Here is a 19,013-nt window from a genome sequence, read left to right on the forward strand (position 1 = left end):
TTTGGAAAAGAGTCCCATTGTCCAACTTAATGCTTTCTGGGGTACTGGGTACAAAATTTCCCCTTCAAGACCTAAGATGTTGTTTCGGGCAGTGGCATGGTTTACAGCATATGTTTCTTAGCCACCCAGTAGTTGCTTCCACTATGGTGAGTATGTAGTGCCCCAAAAGTGAGTAGGTTTGAGGTGTACAAAAAGTTGGGAGGGAACACAACCAGGACAGCTGAATTCGACTTACCAATGGGCTGTTCCGTACTGTATGATATCATGCTCAGCAATAAAACTAGAGGGGAGGTTGGAGGAGGGCCATGACTCAGGGACTGGCTGAGCATCAGTCACTTGGTGGTAAGCAATTGTTTTCTTTTACATCACTTGTCTTTCTTGGTGTTCTGGTTTTGTTAGTGAGGGGGGGCCTAAGGTGGTAGCTTCTGTAGGAAACTGCTAGAAGTCGCTCCCCTTTGTTTAGTGGACTCGGCCAGGCCTAGGGCGGACCCACTGCTGGCCAAGGCCGAGCCAATTGGTAGCAGAATGTCCCATGATAACGCCTCTGCGATAACGTATTTAAGTAGGGGAAAACAGAAAAAAAAAAAAGGAAGAGATGTGAAGCAGCTGAGCGGGGGCAGAGAGGGGGAGGCGCGAACCTCGTGGGCCTTGCAGACCTCACCCTCTGGCCTCCCGCCGGGCAGCCGACTGGGCCCAACTCAGCCCAGCCTGGCTGCAAGAAGTGGAGAGGAGATGAGAAGTGAACAAGATGTGAAAAGGATCCTGAGAGGCGTCTGCCAGCCTGTTGTGAGGAACGGCTACAGACGCCAAGGTCAGTGAAGAAGGAGGGGGAGGAGTAACATGGCTCCTGGCCAAGATTCCTCTGCAACTCGTGGTGAAGACCATGGTGGAGCAGGTTGTCCCCCTGCAGCCCATGGAGGTCCACGGAGGGGCAGAGATCCACCTGCAGTCCATGGAGGACCCCACGCTGGAGCAGGTGGAGGCCTGAAGGCGGCTGTGGCCTGTGGAGGGCCCGCTGGGACAGCTGTTCTAGAGGGACTGCACCCCGTGGAAGAGATGACCCACGCCGGAGCAGTTTCACGAAGGACTGTGGCCCGTGGGAGGGACCCCACAATGGAGCAGGGGTAGAATGTGAGGAGTTCTTCCCCCGAGGAGGAAGCAGTGGCATGAAACAACGCATGATGAACTGACCGCGACCCCCATTCCCTTTTCCCCTCCCATGCCGCTCGGGAGGGGAGGTAGTAGAGATAATTTTAAGCCTGGGAAGAGGGAGGTGTGGGGGGAGGTTATCTTGTTCCCTGTCTCATTCTCCTGCTAATTTTAGAAATAAATGGGTGTTTTTCCCCAAGTCGAGTCTGTTTTGCCCATAACGGTGACTTTAAGGATTTCTCCCCATCCTTATCTCAAACCTTGAGCCATTTTTTCCTATATCATCTCCTCCTATTCTCTCGGAGGGTGGGGGGAGCGAGAGAGAGACTGCGTAGTCTGGTCCCGATCGGGGCTGAACTACAACACTTGGGTTTTATTTCCCTCTCTCCTTTCATTTTTTCTCTTTTCCTTACAATTTTGTTTTTAATTATTATTTATCTTTAATTATTAAATTGTCTTCATTTTAACCCATGAATTTTCACACTTTTACCTTTCTGATTCTCCCCCCAACCCACCAGGGGTGTAAGTGAGTGAGCAGCTGCATGGTGCTTAGTTGCCAGACAAGGTTAAACCACAACAAAGATATAGGTGGAGTGGTGATTTTATCCCTTTGCTTTATTTTGCTGGTCTTCCAACTTCACTGAACCCCTGCCTCCTTCCTTTATTAAGTTCTTCCTTTTTTGCTGCAAAGAAGATGGAGACAGATTCTCTTCAGTGTTGCCCAGTTGTGTTCTAGTTTTGTTTAGTGGGAGGGGGCTACAGTGGCAACTTCTGCAAGAAATTGCTGAAAGTTTCCCCTTTGTCCGATGGACTCGGCCGGGTCTAGGGCGGACCCGCCGCTGGCCAGGGCCAAACCAATTGGTGACGGAATGTTCAGTGATAATGCCTCTGTGATAACGTATTTAAGAAGGGGAAAAATAAAGAAAAAAAAAAAAAAAGAAGAAGTGAAGAAGCAGAAACAGGGGGCACAGAAGGGGAGGACATGAGCCTTGTGGGCCTTGTGGCACTCACCCTCTGGCCTCCCACTGGGCGGCTGTCTGGGCCTGCCTTGGCCCAGCCCAGCCACAAGAAGATCTGAGAGGAGATGTGAATAGAACCTGAGAGGCGTTTGCCAGAGCCTGATTGTGAAGAATTTCTTGTGAGAGGAATGACTGCAGACGCCAAGGTCAGTGAAGAAGGAGAGGGAGGAGTAATGTAGCTCCTGCCAGATGTCCACCTGCAGTCTGTGGTGAACCCCACGTCGGGGCAGGTGGATGCCTGAAGAAGGCTGTGGTCTGTGGAGAGCCTGCACTAGGGTAGCCAATTCCTGAGGGACTGCACCCCGTGGAAAAATGGCCTGCACCGGAGCAGTTCACAAAGGACTGTAGCCCGTGGGAGGGATCCCACAATGGAGCAGGGGAGGAATGTGAGGCGTTCTTCCCCTGAGGAGGAAGGAGCAGTGTAAAGAGACAACGTGATGAACTGACCATAACTCCTATTCCCCAACCTGTGCTCTGTGATCTTTTGAGGTCCCTTCCAACCTTGGCTGTTCTATGATTCTATGAAATATTCTACTCAACCAATAGCATTCAGTAAGTGGAAATTAAACTCCTTTAAAGCTGAAAACCATAAGAGGGCTAATAAAATAGGAAGAAAACAAATATTTGGTAGACTGAGGATAATTATGAGGAATTAATAAATGCAGAGAGGCTTTAAAACATGATAGTCCTTAAATGTATGTGAAGCAAAAGGCTTCTAAAAGAGTTAGAGGGGACATTTAAGGAAGACAGTTATTGTAGAGAAGCTCAGTTTTCTCTCTATTGATCATCTGCAAATGACTACAAATATTTGGTTTCTTAAACTCGTCACATCATATCTCTTAACTGAAATTATTATGTTGAAGAAAAAGAGAGGTCTAACTAACCATTTTAAGCAGGGACAGGCAGTGAACAGGAGAGGTAACTATTTCTGTTCAGAACCAAATGTAAACTTGGAGGTAAATGATTTTCATATCACTAACACTGACAACTCTAGGAGCTACCTAGTCCCAGTAGAACTTCAGTAAAATACACAAACTTAAACCAAGTTTTTCATGGTGGTTGTTTTTGATCACGTTGTCTTTGCCTGTTAATTACTGTTACTGCACTAGCAAATTAAAAGATGAGGCACTTCTGTGTTGGGATAGCAGAGCTGATTTGTACTCCAGACATTTTAAAATGTTTTTTTTCCAGCTATGTAAGCATGCACCTGGTAGGAATGGAGTTCATATGCTGAACTAGAGTTCTATATGACATCTGTTTACTGGCAAATATGGATCTCATTGGTGTGAAATCTGCACTTATCTTTTCCAAAAAGGTCTTCAAATCACTCATTTATGTGTTTATATCCTAAATCTGTGTTGAAGGAGTCATGCCTGTGTTGAATATTATAACAAAATAGGACCTACCTCTTTCTCCTGAAGTAAACGTTTACTCCTTTTTCTGATATAATTTCTGTGGTTGCCTTAGCATTAGTATTTACAATATCTTCATGTTGCTAAAATATGCTTTATTAAAAACGCTCAGGTGGGTAATTAAGTTTTTGCATTATGGAGGCAGTAGATTCTACAACTAATTATAGTTGTTTAACTTCATGATCTTTTGATCTAGTCCGTTAAGTCTACCTCTCAAATGCTAGCTGAAGTAAGTAATACTGGAGTTTTAATATTGGAAACAAATCACTCAACTGAGGGTTTTTTTGTTTTTTTTTTCTCTTTGGCACAGAGTGAAGATAGTTCAAGTCCCAAGAGACAACGCCTTTCTCATTCAGTTTTTGACTATACAATGGCATCACCAACCGCACCACCGTCAATGCGACCATGGGAGATGGCATCAAATAGGCAGCCTCCTTTGGCTCGGTCCAACCAACATCACTTCTCCGGGGAACGCTGCAGCACACCTGCACGAAGTAGGAGGAGGTAAGTAAACAATTTAGGTTAGGGATCAATTTCTTATTCTCTCTATTGTCAACTCAGGGGAAGCCTATTTCAGGCAACACTGAATAGTATTTATTATATGATAAATATTCTAATGTTTCTTTTGGCTTTTATTTTTACTAAATTATAATAAGTACAACAGAAAACTCTGAACTTAAAGTAATTTAAGTTCTTGCATCTTCCAATAATTTGTAAGAGTAGAGAGAAATTGGAGAAGTGAATGCTTATTAACATTTTCTGTTATGAGCTGATTTCTTTCTCTCATTCTGTACTGGAGAAATAAATGTTTAAAAAAAATGGAAAGGAAGAAATTGTGTTGAGTTGACCTTGGCTAGCTGCCAGGTGCACACCAAGCCACTCTATCACTGCACCGCCTCAATACGACGGGGAGAAAAATATGACTAAAAGCTTGTGGGTTAAGATGAGGACAGGGAGATCACTCAGCAATTACTGTCATGGACAAAACAAACTCAACTTGTGGAAATTAATTTAATTTGTTGTTAATTAAACAGAGTAGGATAATGAGAAATAAGAACAAATCTGGAAATACCCTCCTCCCATCTCTCACTTCTTCCAAGGCTCAACTTCACTCCTGACTTCTGCCTCCATCTCCCGAGCAGCACAGCGGTATGAGGAATGGGGGTTGTGGTCAGTTCATAATACTTCATGTCTACCGCTCCTTCCTCCTCACACTGTTCCACTGCTCCAGTGTGGGGTCCCTCTCACAGGAGACAGTCCTTCCCAAACTTCTCCAACGTGAGTCCTTTCCATGGGCTTAAGTTCTTAAAAAAATGCTCCAGCATGGGTCCTTTCCTTGGGGTCACAAGTCCTGCCAGGAGACTACTCCTGTGTGGGCTCCTCTCCACAGGCTGCAGCTTCCTTCAGGGCATGTCCACCTGCTGTGGCGTGAGGTCCTCCACGGGCTGCAGGGTGGATATCTGCTCCACTGTGGACCTCCATGGACTGCAGGGGGACAATCTGCTTCACCATGATCTTCACCATGGGCTGCAGGGGAATCTCTGCTCCAGCACCTAGAGTACCTCCTCCCCCTCCTTCTTCACTGACCTTGGTGTCTGCAGGGTTGTTTTTCCTCACATTTTTCTCACTCTTCTCTCTCACAGTTGTTGTGCAGCATTTTTTACCCTTTCTTAAATATGTTACCACAGAGGCGCCTACCAGCATTGCTCATTGGCTCAGCTTTGGTCCATCTTGGAGCTGGCTGGAACTGGCTCTGTCCAATATATTGACATGGGCAACTGCAGGCCAGTCAGCCTCACCTCTGTGCCTGGCAAGGTCATGGAGCAGATTGTCCTGGAAACCATGCTAAGGTACATGGAGAGCAAGGAGGTGGTTGGTGACAGCCAACATGGCTTCACCAAGGTCAGATCGTGCCTGACCAATTTGGTGGCCTTCTATGACGGGGTGACAGCATCGGTGGACAAGGGATGAGCAACGGATATCCTTGACCTGGACTTGTGCAAGGCTTTTGACACTGTCCCGCACGACATCCTTCTCTCAAAACTAGAGAGGCATGGGTTTGATGGACGGACCACTCCGTGGATAAGGAGTTGGCTGGATGGCCGCACTCAGAGAGTGGTGGTCAACGGCTCGATGTCCAAGTGGAGACTGGTCATGAGTGGTGTCCCTCAGGGGTCCGTGTTGGGCCCAGCCCTGTTCAACATCTTTGTTGGCGACATGGACAGTGGGATGGAGTGCACCCTCAGCAAGTTCGCCGATGACACCAAGCTGTGTGGTGCCGTCGACACGCTGGAAGGGAGGGATGCCATCCAGAGGGACCTTGACAGGCTGGAGAGGTGGGCCCGTGCCAACCTCATGAAGTTCAACCAGGCCAAGTGCAAGGTCCTGCATGTGGGTCGTGGCAATCCCATGCACAAATGCAGGCCGGGTGGAGAATGGATCGAGAGTAGCCCTGAGGAGAAGGACTTGGGAGTGCTGGTGGATGAGAAGCTCAACATGAGCCGACAATGCGCCCTTGCGGCCCAGAAGGCCAACCGCATCCTGGGCTGCATCAAGAGGAGCATGGCCAGCAGGTCGAGGGAGGTGATTCTGCCCCTCTACTCTGCCCTGGTGAGACCCCACCTGGAGTACTGTGTCCATTTCTGGAGCCCCCAACGTAAGAAGGACATGGACCAGTTGGAGAAGGTCCAGAGGAGGGCCACGAAGATGATCAGAGGGCTGGAGCACCTCTCCTATGAGGACAGGCTGAGAGAGTTGGGGCTGTTCAGCCTGGAGAAGAGGAGGCTCCGGGGAGACCTGATAGCAGTCTTCCAGTACCTCAAGGGGGCCTACAGGAAAGATGGGGAGAAAGTGTTCAGTAGGGCCTGTTGTGACAGGACTAGGGGTAATGTTTTCAAAATAGAGGGAGGTAGATTTAGATTAGATATTAGGAAGAAATTTTTTACAATGAGGGTTGTAGAACACTGGCACAGGTTGCCCAGAGAGGTGGTGGATGCCCCATCCCTGGAAACATTCAAGGCCAGGTTAGATGAGGCTCTGAGCAACCTGATCTAGTCGGGGATGTCCCTGCTCCTTGCAGGGGGGTTGGACTAGATGATCTTTGAAGGTCCCTTCCAACCCTAACCATTCTATGATTCTGTGATACTATGAACACATTATAAAACAAAGCTTTAGTGAGGCAGTAGGAAAGATGAGCAGCAATTGTAGTGAGTTAACCTTGACTGCCTGCCAGGTGCCCACCAAGCCGCTCTATCACTCACTTCCTCAGCGGGACAGGGACAGGAGAAAATCAGATTAAAAACTCATGAGTTGAGATAAAGGCAGTTTAACGAAGAAATGCAAAGACCATGCGTGTAAGCAAAGGAAACAAAAAAGCAAATTATTCTCTACCTCCCATCAGCAGGCGATGTCCCATCACTTCCTGGGAAGTAGGGCCTCAGCACACATAGCAGTTGCTTTGGAAGACAAATGCCTTAATAATGAATGCCCTCTCCTCCTCCTTTCTCTTAGCTTTTATTGCTGAGCACAGTGTCATATGGTATGGAATATCTCTGATCATTTTAGATCAGCTGTTCTGCCCACCCTCAGCCTACTGGCCTTTTAGGGAGTTAGAGACACAGCCTTGGTGCTGTGGGAGCACTGCTCAGCAGTAGCTGAAACACTGGTGTGTTACCAACACCTTTCTTGCTACAAATGAGGACTGCTATAGGGAAAGTTAACTCCATTGAAGCCAGACTCAATACAATGACACACCCATACAGTGACTCACTGGGTCACTGATAGCAAACACATAAGTGATGCCATGGCTCTGGTGAATTGCCAGGAACATTTGGTGTCTGGGTCATCTGGGAGCAACAGCCAGTTGTGCAAATGCCTTTTGAATGGAGGTGATAGTCGTGCCACCTCTTGGATCCACCAATGGTAGTGTGGTTTGAGAGATTCAAACTTTATAAGGAATGTGGGTGAGACCTTGTCTACGCTTCAAAGGTCAAGGGGCAGGGTGTCAGAGGCTGACAGAGATATCCTTCCCCTCTACTCAGCCCTGATGAGGCCATACCTGGAGTCCTGTGTCCAGTTCTGGGCTCCCCAGTACAAGAGACTCATGGATATACTGCAGAGAGTCCTGTGAAGGGCCACAAGGATGGTTTTAAGGGAGTGGAGCATCTCTCCTATGGGGAAAGGCTGAGAGAGCTGGAACTGTTCAGCATGGATAAGAGAAGGCTCAGGGAGATCTCATCAATATATATAAATATCTGAAGGGAGACTGCAAAGAGAATGGAGCCAGGCTCTTTTCAGTGGTGTCTGGTGACAGGACAAGAGGCAATGAGCACAAAGTGAAGCACAGGACGTTCCATCTGAACGTCAGGAAACACTTATTTACTGTGAGTGTGACCGAGCACTGGAACAGGTCGCCCAGAGAGATTGTGGAGTCTCCCTCCCTGGAGATATTCAAAAGCCATCCGGACATGGTCCTGGGCAATAGGCTCTTGGTGGCTCTGCTTGAGCAGGGAGATTTGACAAGATGACCTCCAGAGGATCCTTTCAATCTCAACCATTTTGTGATTCTGTGAATCAAGCGGTCAAATGTCTTTTTAACAAGTTTTGTGAAGGCAATATTTCCATAAAAATACTTCTGATTTCCTCTCTTATATTAAGCTATGCTCAAGCACTCATGCTGAAATAAGCATCTATGCTAGGACTTTACAAAATATTTTCAATGAGAGACAACAAACTAACATACCTGGCCTAGAAAAACTTGCCAGTGTAAGAATATCCTTACTATTGAGTTCTTTGTGCTTCTAGTTATAAGTGCTACAAACCTTTCTTAATGTGATCTTTCATCTTTTTCTTTATGTGTTTTTAGTCCTCCTGTTCACTGTCAGAGAGGAAGAAGGGATCGTCTGTCTCGACATAATTCTGTTAGCCAAGATGAAAACTATTACCATCTCTCCTATGGACAGCAGCAAGCAATAGAAGAGCCCCAAGCTTTTAACTCTTCAAATATATCCCATTGTATGTTGCACCCAACTGCTCACCAATCACAGCAGAACACAGTGATGGTTGACATTCATGATCAGGTAAGAGTGTGTTGAGAACATGGATGCAAATGTCTTAAACTCTGTGTATTCCTCTCCAAAGAAAGCAAATGAGTGAATTCTCCTTGGCAAATTAGTTGGGAATGGAGGTCACATAATCCTATTAGTCCTCTTGTAGAGCGTTTTTAATTTTTTTTCTTCTGAGTAATATCAGTGCATAGAGAGCTGTAGCATTGCCCTGGTTTTGACAGGGATGGAGTTAACTTTTCCTCTCAGTAGCTGGTATGTTTTGGATTTCGTGTGTGAAGAATGTTGATAAACACCCTGATGATACCAGTTGTTGTGAATGAGACCAAGGACACTGTCCTGCTTTCCAAGTCTCGCTAATTTGCAGATGCAGGAAGCTGGGAGAAAAACAGACAGAATAATTGACCCAAACTGGCCAAAGAGAGTATTCCATGCCATAAACGTCATGCTCATGGGGGCAGGCGAGGGTGGGTATCTGCCTTCCTGGCATCCATCTTTCCTGCTCGTTTTGGTGGCATCGTTCCCTCTACCTTGCTGGCTCCCTTTTGCTTGCTGCTCGGTTTTGTTTCCGTGATCGCTGCTCGGGACGGGCTGTATCGGTCATTGGGACATCGGGTGGTGAGAAAACACATTTTGTTCACTTTGTATATTTTTAATATCCTTATATTCTGTTATTATTGTAGTTTTCCCTTTTATTTTAGTAAATTGTCTTCATCTCAACCCACGAGTTCTCCTTCCTTCCCAATTCTCTCCCCCATCCCCCTGGGGAGGGGGAGAGTGAGCGAGAAACTGTGTGGTGATTTGGGCTAAACCATCACAGTCTTTTTGGCGCCCAACGTGGGGCTCGAAGGGTTGAGGTAAGGACAGATCTGACTAGAGTGTGTTAAAGTTGTTACAAGTGCTCATTATTTTATTTGAATCCCTGGTCACAATGTTGTACTACGTGTTCACATGGTTGTGTTATGTCTTTCCTAAGTTGCATCACATATTTCCTTTGATGCTGTTTATCATTTGTCAGAAATGGATGAGAATTCTCATTTTGATTTACTGGGCACTACTGGCTTATGATATGGTATCATCACTGGTCATGAAATTAGTCTGGTCCTTGGTTTCGGCATTGCTGGCAACTCCGTACTTTGGATGCCATTTGGTAAGAATTATTAATAGTCGCACATTTTTCTTTTTCTCCCCGGAGAACCAATCTATGGGGAAGTCAGAGGAGGGTACTTTCCCCTACTCCTTTACCTTCCCTTTTTCTTTTGAGCGAGTCACATCAGCTCTCGAGAATTTTGAATATCCTTGGGATGTGCAAGCCAGCATACTCCTATTGCTCTGTGTCCTAAATGGGTTTCAGATGTTGTTTAGGATTAAATGACTATTTAAAAAATTCACCTGGAGATCTGCCTTGAGGTTGGAGGGGCAGGGGTGGCATGGTATGTGGGAGAAGATGGGCAGGTACCTAGAGAATTTCTCACCTCCAATGGTCTGGAACTTCACTCCTGAACAACTACAGAATCCTGATGAAGTGATCGAATATTTGAAAGAAAAATGCCATGGTTATTCTAAAGAGGCAAAGCTTATTGCTTTGTGTTGGGCACTGGCTAGTATCTACCAAACACTGCTTAACGTTGTGCAGCACCTCCAGGAAGAAGGGAGGAAAAATCAACCAACTGATACCATGGCTACTCCAGCCCCAGCTACCGGCACCGCAGCTATTCCAGCCCCAGCTACCAGCACCATGGCTACTCCAGCCCCAGCTACCGGCCCTGCGGCTACTCCAGCCCCAGCTATCGGCCCTGCGGCTACTCCAACTCTAGCTACTGGCACTGCAGCCGAATCAGAGAACCAACCTGTGTCAGTATCAGTCGCCCCTGTACAGAAGAAGAAATCTTGGAAGCGAAAGTCAGCTCATTTAGTAAGGGATGAGGGAAAACCAGGACCATCACGAACAGAGGAGGAAGAAGAGGAACTCATGAGAGAGGAACTCGTAAGAGAGGAACTCATAAATGAGACTGAAACCACCCGATCCCTATCCCTGAATGAGTTGCGAGACATACGAAAAGATTTTGGCCGCCGTCCAGGTGAGCACTTTCTCACCTGGCTGCTCCGATGCTGGGATAATGGGGCCAGTAGCCTGGAATTAGAAGGTAAGGAAGCTAAACAGTTGGGATCCCTTTCTAGGGAAGCAGGCATTGACAAAGTGATTGGAAGAGGTGCACAAGCTCTCAGCCTCTGGAGGCGACTCCTGTCAAGTATGAAGGAAAGATATCCCTTCAAGGAAGATATTACTTATCATCCAGGCAAGTGGACCACTATAGAGAGAGGTATTCAGTACCTAAGAGAATTAGCTGTGCTGGAAGCCATTTATAGTGACCTAGACAGTGAGGAGTCACCCCAAGATCCAGATGAAGTCCGGTGCACACGGCTCATGTGGCGGAAGTTTCTACGGAGTGTACCATCATCGTATGCCAATTCATTGGCAATTATGCTCTGGAAAGAGGGAGAGGGACCAACAATAGATGAATTGGCTACTCAGCTCCGGCAATATGAAGACACTCTCTCTTCTTCCCTTGTCTCAGCTGTGGAGAAACTGTCTCGGGAGGTCCAGCAGTTAAAAGAGGATAGGTCCTACTCCCCGCCCATACAGAGCAGTATTTCAGCTATTAGGAGTAAACGTTTCCCTGCTCAAGAGAGACAGTACACACGGCGAGGTATCCTGTGGTTTACCTTGTGTGACCAAGGAGAGGACATGAGGGAGTGGGATGGGAAACCTACCTCAGCCCTAGAGGCATGGGTACATGAGCTGCAGGGAAAAACATTTGCAAATAGAGGTTCTCCCCGGAAAACTGCTGCTCCGGTCTCCAGTGGACAGTTCCCCAGACGGAATAGAAGGGCTGATCTTACCTATGATCCTATGGAAGGGAATTCTAATTCATATTCACAGGAAGTGAGCGTTGAATATTATGAACAGGATTAGAGGGGCCCTGCCTCCAGCCAGGCGGAGGAGAGGGACAACAGAGTTTATTGGACTGTGTGGATTAACTGGCCTGGCACATCAGACCCATGAGAGTATAAGGCTCTAGTAGACACTGGTGCACAGTGTACCCTAATGCCATCAAGCTATAAAGGGGCAGAACCCATTTGTATTTCTGGAGTGACAGGAGGATCCCAAGAACTGACTGTACTGGAGGCTGAAGTAAGTTTGACTGGGAATGAGTGGCAAAAGCACCCCATAGTGACTGGCCCAGATGCTCCCTGCATTCTTGGTATAGATTACCTCAGGAGTGGGTATTTCAAAGACCCAAGAGGGTATCGGTGGGCTTTTGGTATAGCCACTGTGGAGACGGAGGAGAATAAACAGCTGGCCACCTTGCCCAAGCTCTCAAAGGACCCTTCTGTTGTGGGATTACTGAAGGTTGAGGAACAACAGGTACCAATTGCTACCACAACAGTGCACCGGCGGCAATACCGTACCAACCGAGACTCCATAATACCCATCCTCAAGCTGATTCGTCGACTGGAGAGCCAGGGAGTGATCAGCAAGTCCCGTTCACCCTTGAACAGTCCCATATGGCCAGTGAGAAAATCTAATGGAGAGTGGAGGTTAACAGTGGACTATCGTGGCCTAAATGAAGTTACGCCACCGCTGAGTGCTGCCGTGCCAGATATGCTACAACTTGAGTATGAACTGGAGTCAAAAGCAGCCAAGTGGTATGCCACCAGCGATACTGCCAATGCGTTCTTCTCCATCCCTTTGGCACCAGAATGCAGGCCACAGTTTGCTTTCACTTAGAGGGGTGTCCAGTATACCTGGAATCGATTGCCCCAGGGGTGGAAACACATCCCCACCATTTGCAATGGACTGATCCAGACTGTACTAGAAAAGGGTGGAGCTCCAGAGCACCTGCAATACATTGATAACATCATCGTATGGGGCAACACAGCAGCAGAAGTTTTTGAGAAAGGGGAGAAAATAATCCAAATCCTTCTGAAAGCCGGTTTTGCCATAAAACAAAGCAAAGTCAAGGGGCCTGCACAAGAGATCCAGTTTTTAGGAGTAAAATGGCAAGATGGACGTTGTCACATTCCAATGGATGTGGTCAACAAAATAACAGCTATGGCTCCACCGACTAACAAAAAGGAAACACAGGCTTTCTTTGGCGTTGTGGGTTTCTGGAGAATGCATATTCCAAATTACAGTATGATTGTAAGCCCTCTCTATGAAGTGACTCGAAAGAGGAATGATTTTAAATGGGGCCCTGAACAACGACAAGCCTTTGAACAAATTAAACAGGAGATTGTTCATGCAGTAGCCCTTGGGCCAGTCCGGACAGGACAAGATGTGAAAAACATCCTCTGCACCGCAGCCGGGGAGAATGGCCCTACCTGGAGTCTTTGGCAGAGAACACCAGGGGAGACTCGAGGTCGACCCCTAGGCTTTTGGAGCCGGGGATATAGAGGATCTGAGGCCTGCTATACTCCAACTGAAAAAGAGATACTGGCAGCATACGAAGGAGTTCGAGCTGCTTCAGAAGTGATTGGTACAGAAGCACAGCTCCTCCTGGCACCCCGACTGCCAGTGCTGGGCTGGATGTTCAAAGGGAAGGTCCCCTCTACACATCATGCAACTGATGCCACGTGGAGTAAATGGGTCGCACTGATCACACAGCGAGCCCGAATAGGAAACCCCAATCGCCCAGGAATCTTAGAAGTAATCACAGATTGGCGAGAAGGCAAAGATTTTGGAATGCCACCAGAGGAAGAGGTGACACGTGCTGAAGAAGCCCCACCATATAATAATTTACCAGAAGATGAGAAGAGATATGCCCTATTCACTGATGGGTCCTGTCGTATTGTAGGAAAACATTGAAAGTGGAAAGCTGCTGTGTGGAGTCCTACACGATGAGTTGCAGAAGCTACTGATGGCCAAGGTGAATTGAGTCAGTCTGCAGAGGTGAAGGCCATCTAGTTGGCTTTGGACATCGCTGAATGGGAAAAGTGTCCTGTGCTCTATCTCTACACTGACTCATGGATGGTGGCAAACGCTCTGTGGGGATGGTTAAAGCAGTGGAAGCAGAGCAACTGGCAGCGCAGAGGCAAGCCCATGTGGGCTGCCACATTGTGGCAAGATATTGCTGCTCGGCTAGAGAATTTGGTTGTAAAAGTACGTCACGTAGATGCCCACGTACCCAAGAGTCGAGCCACGGAAGAACACCAAAATAACCAAAGGGTGGATCAGGCTGCTAAGATTAAAGGTTCCCAAGTGGACCTAGACTGGCAACACAGAAGTGGACTATTTTTAGCTCGGTGGGCTCATGACACCTCGGGCCATCAAGGAAGAGATGCAACATACAAATGGGCTCGTAATCGAGGGGTGGACTTGACCATGGATACCATTGCACAGGTTATCCATGAATGTGAAACATGTGCTGCAATTAAGCAGGCCAAGCGGTTAAAGCCTCTTTGGTATGGAGGACGATGGCTGAAGTATAAGTATGGAGAGGCCTGGCAAATTGATTACATCACACTCCCACAAACCCGTCAAGGTAAGCGCCACGTGCTTTTAATGGTGGAAGCCACCACTGGGTGGCTAGAGACTTATCCTGTACCCCATGCCACCGTCTTAAACACTATCCTGGGCCTTGAGAAGCACGTTCTCTGGCGACATGGTACTCCTGAAAGAATTGAGTCAGACAACGGGACTAATTTCCGAAACAATCTCATAGACACCTGGGCCAAAGAGCATGGCATTGAGTGGGTATATCACATCCCCTATCATGCACCAGCCTCTGGAAAGATTGAACGGTACAATGGACTGCTGAAAACTACACTAAGAGCAATGGGTGGTGGGACCTTCAAAAATTGGGATAAACATTTAGCAAAAGCTACCTGGTTAGTTAACACTCAGGGATCCACCAATCGAGCTGGCCCTGCCCAGTCAGAACTGTTACATATTGTAGAAGGTGATAAAGTCCCTGTGGTGCATCTAAGGAATATGTTAGGAAAGACAGTCTGGGTTATTCCTCCCTTGGGCAAAGGCAAACCCCTGCATGGGATTGCTTTTGCTCAAGGACCTGGATGTACTTGGTGGGTGATGAGGGAGGATGGGGAAGTTCCATGTGTACCTCAAGGAGATCTGATTTTAGGTGAGAACAGCCAATAATTTGAACTGTATATAGTAATTTCTATAGTTCTTATATGTCATATCAAAGGTATTGCAGCAAGGAACACCCTGATCAGTGAAGAAAGAGCTTCAATAAAACCAAGAGACATGCAACAATGATGGAACAGGAACCGGCGCCCAACAATTTCCTCAAGATCAACATCTTCAACTCGCAGACCATGGACATGATACACCAGCCACGCCAGATGCACCAACTGCGAGTTCCAGATGCAGCATGCAACAGCCCCATACTACATACCATCTCTCTTGTCCTGAAAGACTGTTATGACAGATGGAACCCAAAGTCATGGACTAAATGAACTCAACAGACTTTGGAGGGATAGCCCATAGATTGAGGGAGTTACATCTGTGTGCGTGTATATATATGTATATGTATACGCATGACGTAGATGGTATGGAATAAGGGGTGGATACTGTCCTGGTTTCGGCAGGGATGGAGTTAACTTTTCCTCTCAGTAGCTGGTATGTTTTGGATTTTGTGTGTGAAGAATGTTCATAAACACCCTGATGATACCAGTTGTTGTGAATGAGACCAAGGACACTGTCCTGCTTTCCAAGTCTCGCTAATTTGCAGATGCAGGAAGCTGGGAGAAAAACAGACAGAATAATTGACCCAAACTGGCCAAAGAGAGTATTCCATGCCATAAACGTCATGCTTATGGGGGCAGGCGAGGGTGGGTATCTGCCTTCCTGGCATCCATCTTTCCTGCTCGTTTTGGTGGCATCGTTCCCTCTACCTTGCTGGCTCCCTTTTGCTCCTTTGCTTGCTGCTCGGTTTTGTTTCCGTGATCGCTGCTCGGGACGGGCTGTATCGGTCATTGGGACATCGGGTGGTGAGAAAACACATATTTTTCACTTTGTATATTTTTAATATCCTTATATTCTGTTATTATTGTAGTTTTCCCTTTTATTTTAGTAAATTGTCTTCATCTCAACCCACGAGTTCTCCTTCCTTCCCAATTCTCTCCCCCATCCCCCTGGGGAGGGGGAGGGTGAGCGAGAAACTGTGTGGTGATTCGGCCTAAACCATCACAAGCATTCAGTGAAAACATTGATGCATTTGTTACTTAAGAAAAAAATAAAAATCTAGACTCTAATAGAGAAGAGTGAAAATCAACAGTCTGTCAGTGTGCATTGGCACAATTCTGAAGATCTCTGCATTCCACCTTTGAAATATGACTCTTCTGCTTCTGAAGTTAATTTAGTTTAAAATATGCTATGGTAATAATGTATTTTACTTCATTGCATATGAAGTACCTCTCCCTAGCTTAAAGTGCTTTACATAGTTCAGATATATTCTTTAAAAATATAATTCACAATGCATGCAATTGACTGCCTACATAGCAGCAAAACTCGTGATAATATCACCCCATCACTACATTGCTCATTCTAGCCTCAACCAGCTCCTTAAATGGCATGAGAAAATGAGATGTGCAGTTAGTCCAGAAAAATAAGTTAGGTCTTCCCTGAGACAGGAAGAGGAGTAGGATTCCATAATAGAGGCTCTTTAAAGGAAATTGTTATCTTGATATAGCCTTTTCTTGTTCAAATCAGTAGACTGCAGCCCAAGTGTGTTTGTTGCTACGCAGTTGCATTCATTAACTGGGGACAGGGCTGGTCATTCTAGTGCAGTGTGGAGGGGGATTTCCTGAACCGGAGAAATCTCAGGGGGAGCCAGAGACTGGACAGGAGACCACAGCTCATGCAACAGCGGCTGCTGAGACCTGGGCAGGGCCAGGAGCAGTGGCGAGAGATTTAAACACGATACAATCGAAACTAGCACTCAGTCGCTGAGGCAAGCAGCTCCAGTGCCAGCAGGATCTGCAGCGGAGTGCTCTAGTGTACTGTACAGGGGAGTTTCCTGAACCAGGGAAACCACAGGGGGAGCCAAGAGACCCACCATGAGCCCGCAGCTCATGCGACAACAGTTGACGAGACCTGGGCGGGGCCAGGAGAAACGGCAGCCAAGCCCCTCTCACATGTATAAAAGAAACCTCTAGGGAGCACTAGCAACCAGGGTGGACAAACAGGGCACGGTGTGTCAGCAAGGACAGTTTGTGTGGCAGTTTGCACAGAAGGGTGCACAGGAAGGGCGCTGTAGCTCTGCCAACTCAGCCAGGGAGAAATGGTATCCACTCAGCAAAAACCATGGTCTCTCTAAACTCTGCACCCGCCACGAATGATGCAGCTTCCCAGACAGAGCTCTGATGGGAACATTGGGAACATACTGCCACCCAGGTGTCAGGCTGCAGAGTGTGCCCTACTCTCATGCCAGTACCAGACAATAGTAGTGAGTACACCTGCGGGAGGTGCATTCAGGTAGAGGAACTCTTAAGCTTAGTGGCAGAGCTCCGGGCGATGACTAGGTTGAGAAGCATCAGGGAGTCCAAGAGAGAGATAGATTACTGGAATCACACCCTACCTTCCCTGGGACAGACCTGTCAGGCAGATAGGACACATGACATGGAGGATTCCCTATCCTCTCTCCAACTGGCTGAATGTGATGACTTAAGAGATACGGGGCAATGGCTAGGGGGCAATGGTGACAAGTTCCTGCCTGGCACAGCAGACATGTCTCCTTCATGACTACTCCACCTTCCCAAGTGCCCTTGCATAATAGGTACAAGGCTCTGCAAATGGAACTGAACAACGATGAGGATGATAGTTCCTCTAGGTTGGTGGTGTCGCCAAGGTTAAGTTGACCTACGCCCCGCATCAAAACTGATTCCATAAAGAAAAAAAGATGGATCACTGTCATAGGCGACTTTCTTCTGAGGGGAACAGTAGGCCCAGTTTGCAGACTGGACCCATTTCTTAGGGAAGTCTGCTGCCTCTCTGGGGCCTAGGTTAAAGATGTGAAGAGAAAGCTTCCTACTCTGGTATGGCCCTCAAATTATTATCCATTATTGATTTTTCAGGTAGGCAGCGATGAAGTTGCAATAAGAAGTCCAAGGGCAATCAAGAGAGACTTCAAGGCCTTGGGACGACTGGTTAAGGGATCAAGAGTACAAGTAGTGTTATCCTTTATCCTTCCAGTTGCAGAGAATGATGAGGGAAGAAACAGGAAGACTCAGCAGATCAATACCTGGCTCTGAGCCTGGTGTCACTGACAGAATTTGGGTTTTTTTGATCATGGGTCAGCCTACAAGACACCAGGCCTGCTAGCAACAGATGGGGTATATCTGTCTCAAAGGGGGAAAAGAATCTTTGCGCAAGAGTTAGCAGGGCTCATTGAAAGAGCTTTAAACTAGATTTGAAGGGGGAAAGGGATAAAACCAGATTCACTAGAGATAAGCCATGGGACGGCATGCCAATGTTTGAGGGACGGTGTGCTAGCGAGATCCTTTGATCTGTCATCTCAGTGGAGGTAGGGGCTGGAGATCCATGTGGCAACAAAGATGCAAGGGTTGTTGATGTATTTGAAACCATGGAAGCACCTGAGAACAGTCACATAGGAATTAGGGTTTCCCCACCAAATATGTGGTGGGATCAATAGTCCAACTGAAGTGCATCTACACCAATGCACACAGCAAGGGCAACAGATAGGAGGAGCTGGAAGCCATTGTGCAGCAGGAAAACCATGATATAGTTGCCATCACGGAAACATGGTGGGATGACTCGCACAACTAGAGTGCTGCAATGGATGTCTATAAACTCTTCAGAAGGGATAGGCAAGGAAGGAGAGGTGGTGGGGTAGCCCTGTATGTTAGGGAGGGTTTTGACTGTCTAGAGCTTAATGAAGGTGACAATAGGGTCGAGTGTTTATGGATAAGAATCAGGGGGAAGGCCAACAAGGCAGATATCATGATGAGAGTCTGTTATAGACCACTCAATCAGAATGAAGAGGCAGATGAAATATTCTATAAGCAGCTGGGAGAAGTCTCACAATCGCTAGCCCTTGTTCTCGTGGGGGATTTCAACTTACCAGATGTCTGCTGGAAATACAATACAGCAGAGAGGAAACAGTCTAGGAGGTTCCGGGAGTGTGTGGAAGCTAACTTCCGGACACAGCTGGTAAGTGAGCCAACTAGGGAAGGCACCCTGCTGGACCTGTTTGTGAGCAGAGAAGAACTTGTGGGCAATGTGATGCTTGGAGGCTGTCTTGGGCATAGCGATCATGAAATGATACAGTTGTTGGTACTTTGAGAAATAAGGAGGATGGTTAGCAGAACTGCCACCTTGGATG

At 47.1% G+C, this 19,013-nt stretch overlaps 1 protein-coding gene across 1 annotated transcript in view; it reads left to right on the top strand.

The window, feature by feature from the left end:
* LOC147596588 (E3 ubiquitin-protein ligase RNF38-like) overlaps nt 1–19,013 on the top strand; it is a 254,090-nt gene that overhangs the window by 189,139 nt on the left and 45,938 nt on the right. Inside the window, exons 3-4 of the mRNA XM_086769690.1 lie at nt 3,891–4,084; nt 8,445–8,658. Of these exons, the coding sequence (XP_086625816.1) occupies nt 3,891–4,084; nt 8,445–8,658 (408 nt within the window). The remainder of the gene's footprint in view (nt 1–3,890; nt 4,085–8,444; nt 8,659–19,013) is intronic.

Source organism: Chlamydotis macqueenii, chromosome W (genome assembly GCF_036417535.1).
Source record: "Chlamydotis macqueenii isolate bChlMac1 chromosome W, bChlMac1.mat, whole genome shotgun sequence".
NCBI classification, from domain to species: Eukaryota; Metazoa; Chordata; class Aves; order Otidiformes; family Otididae; genus Chlamydotis; species Chlamydotis macqueenii.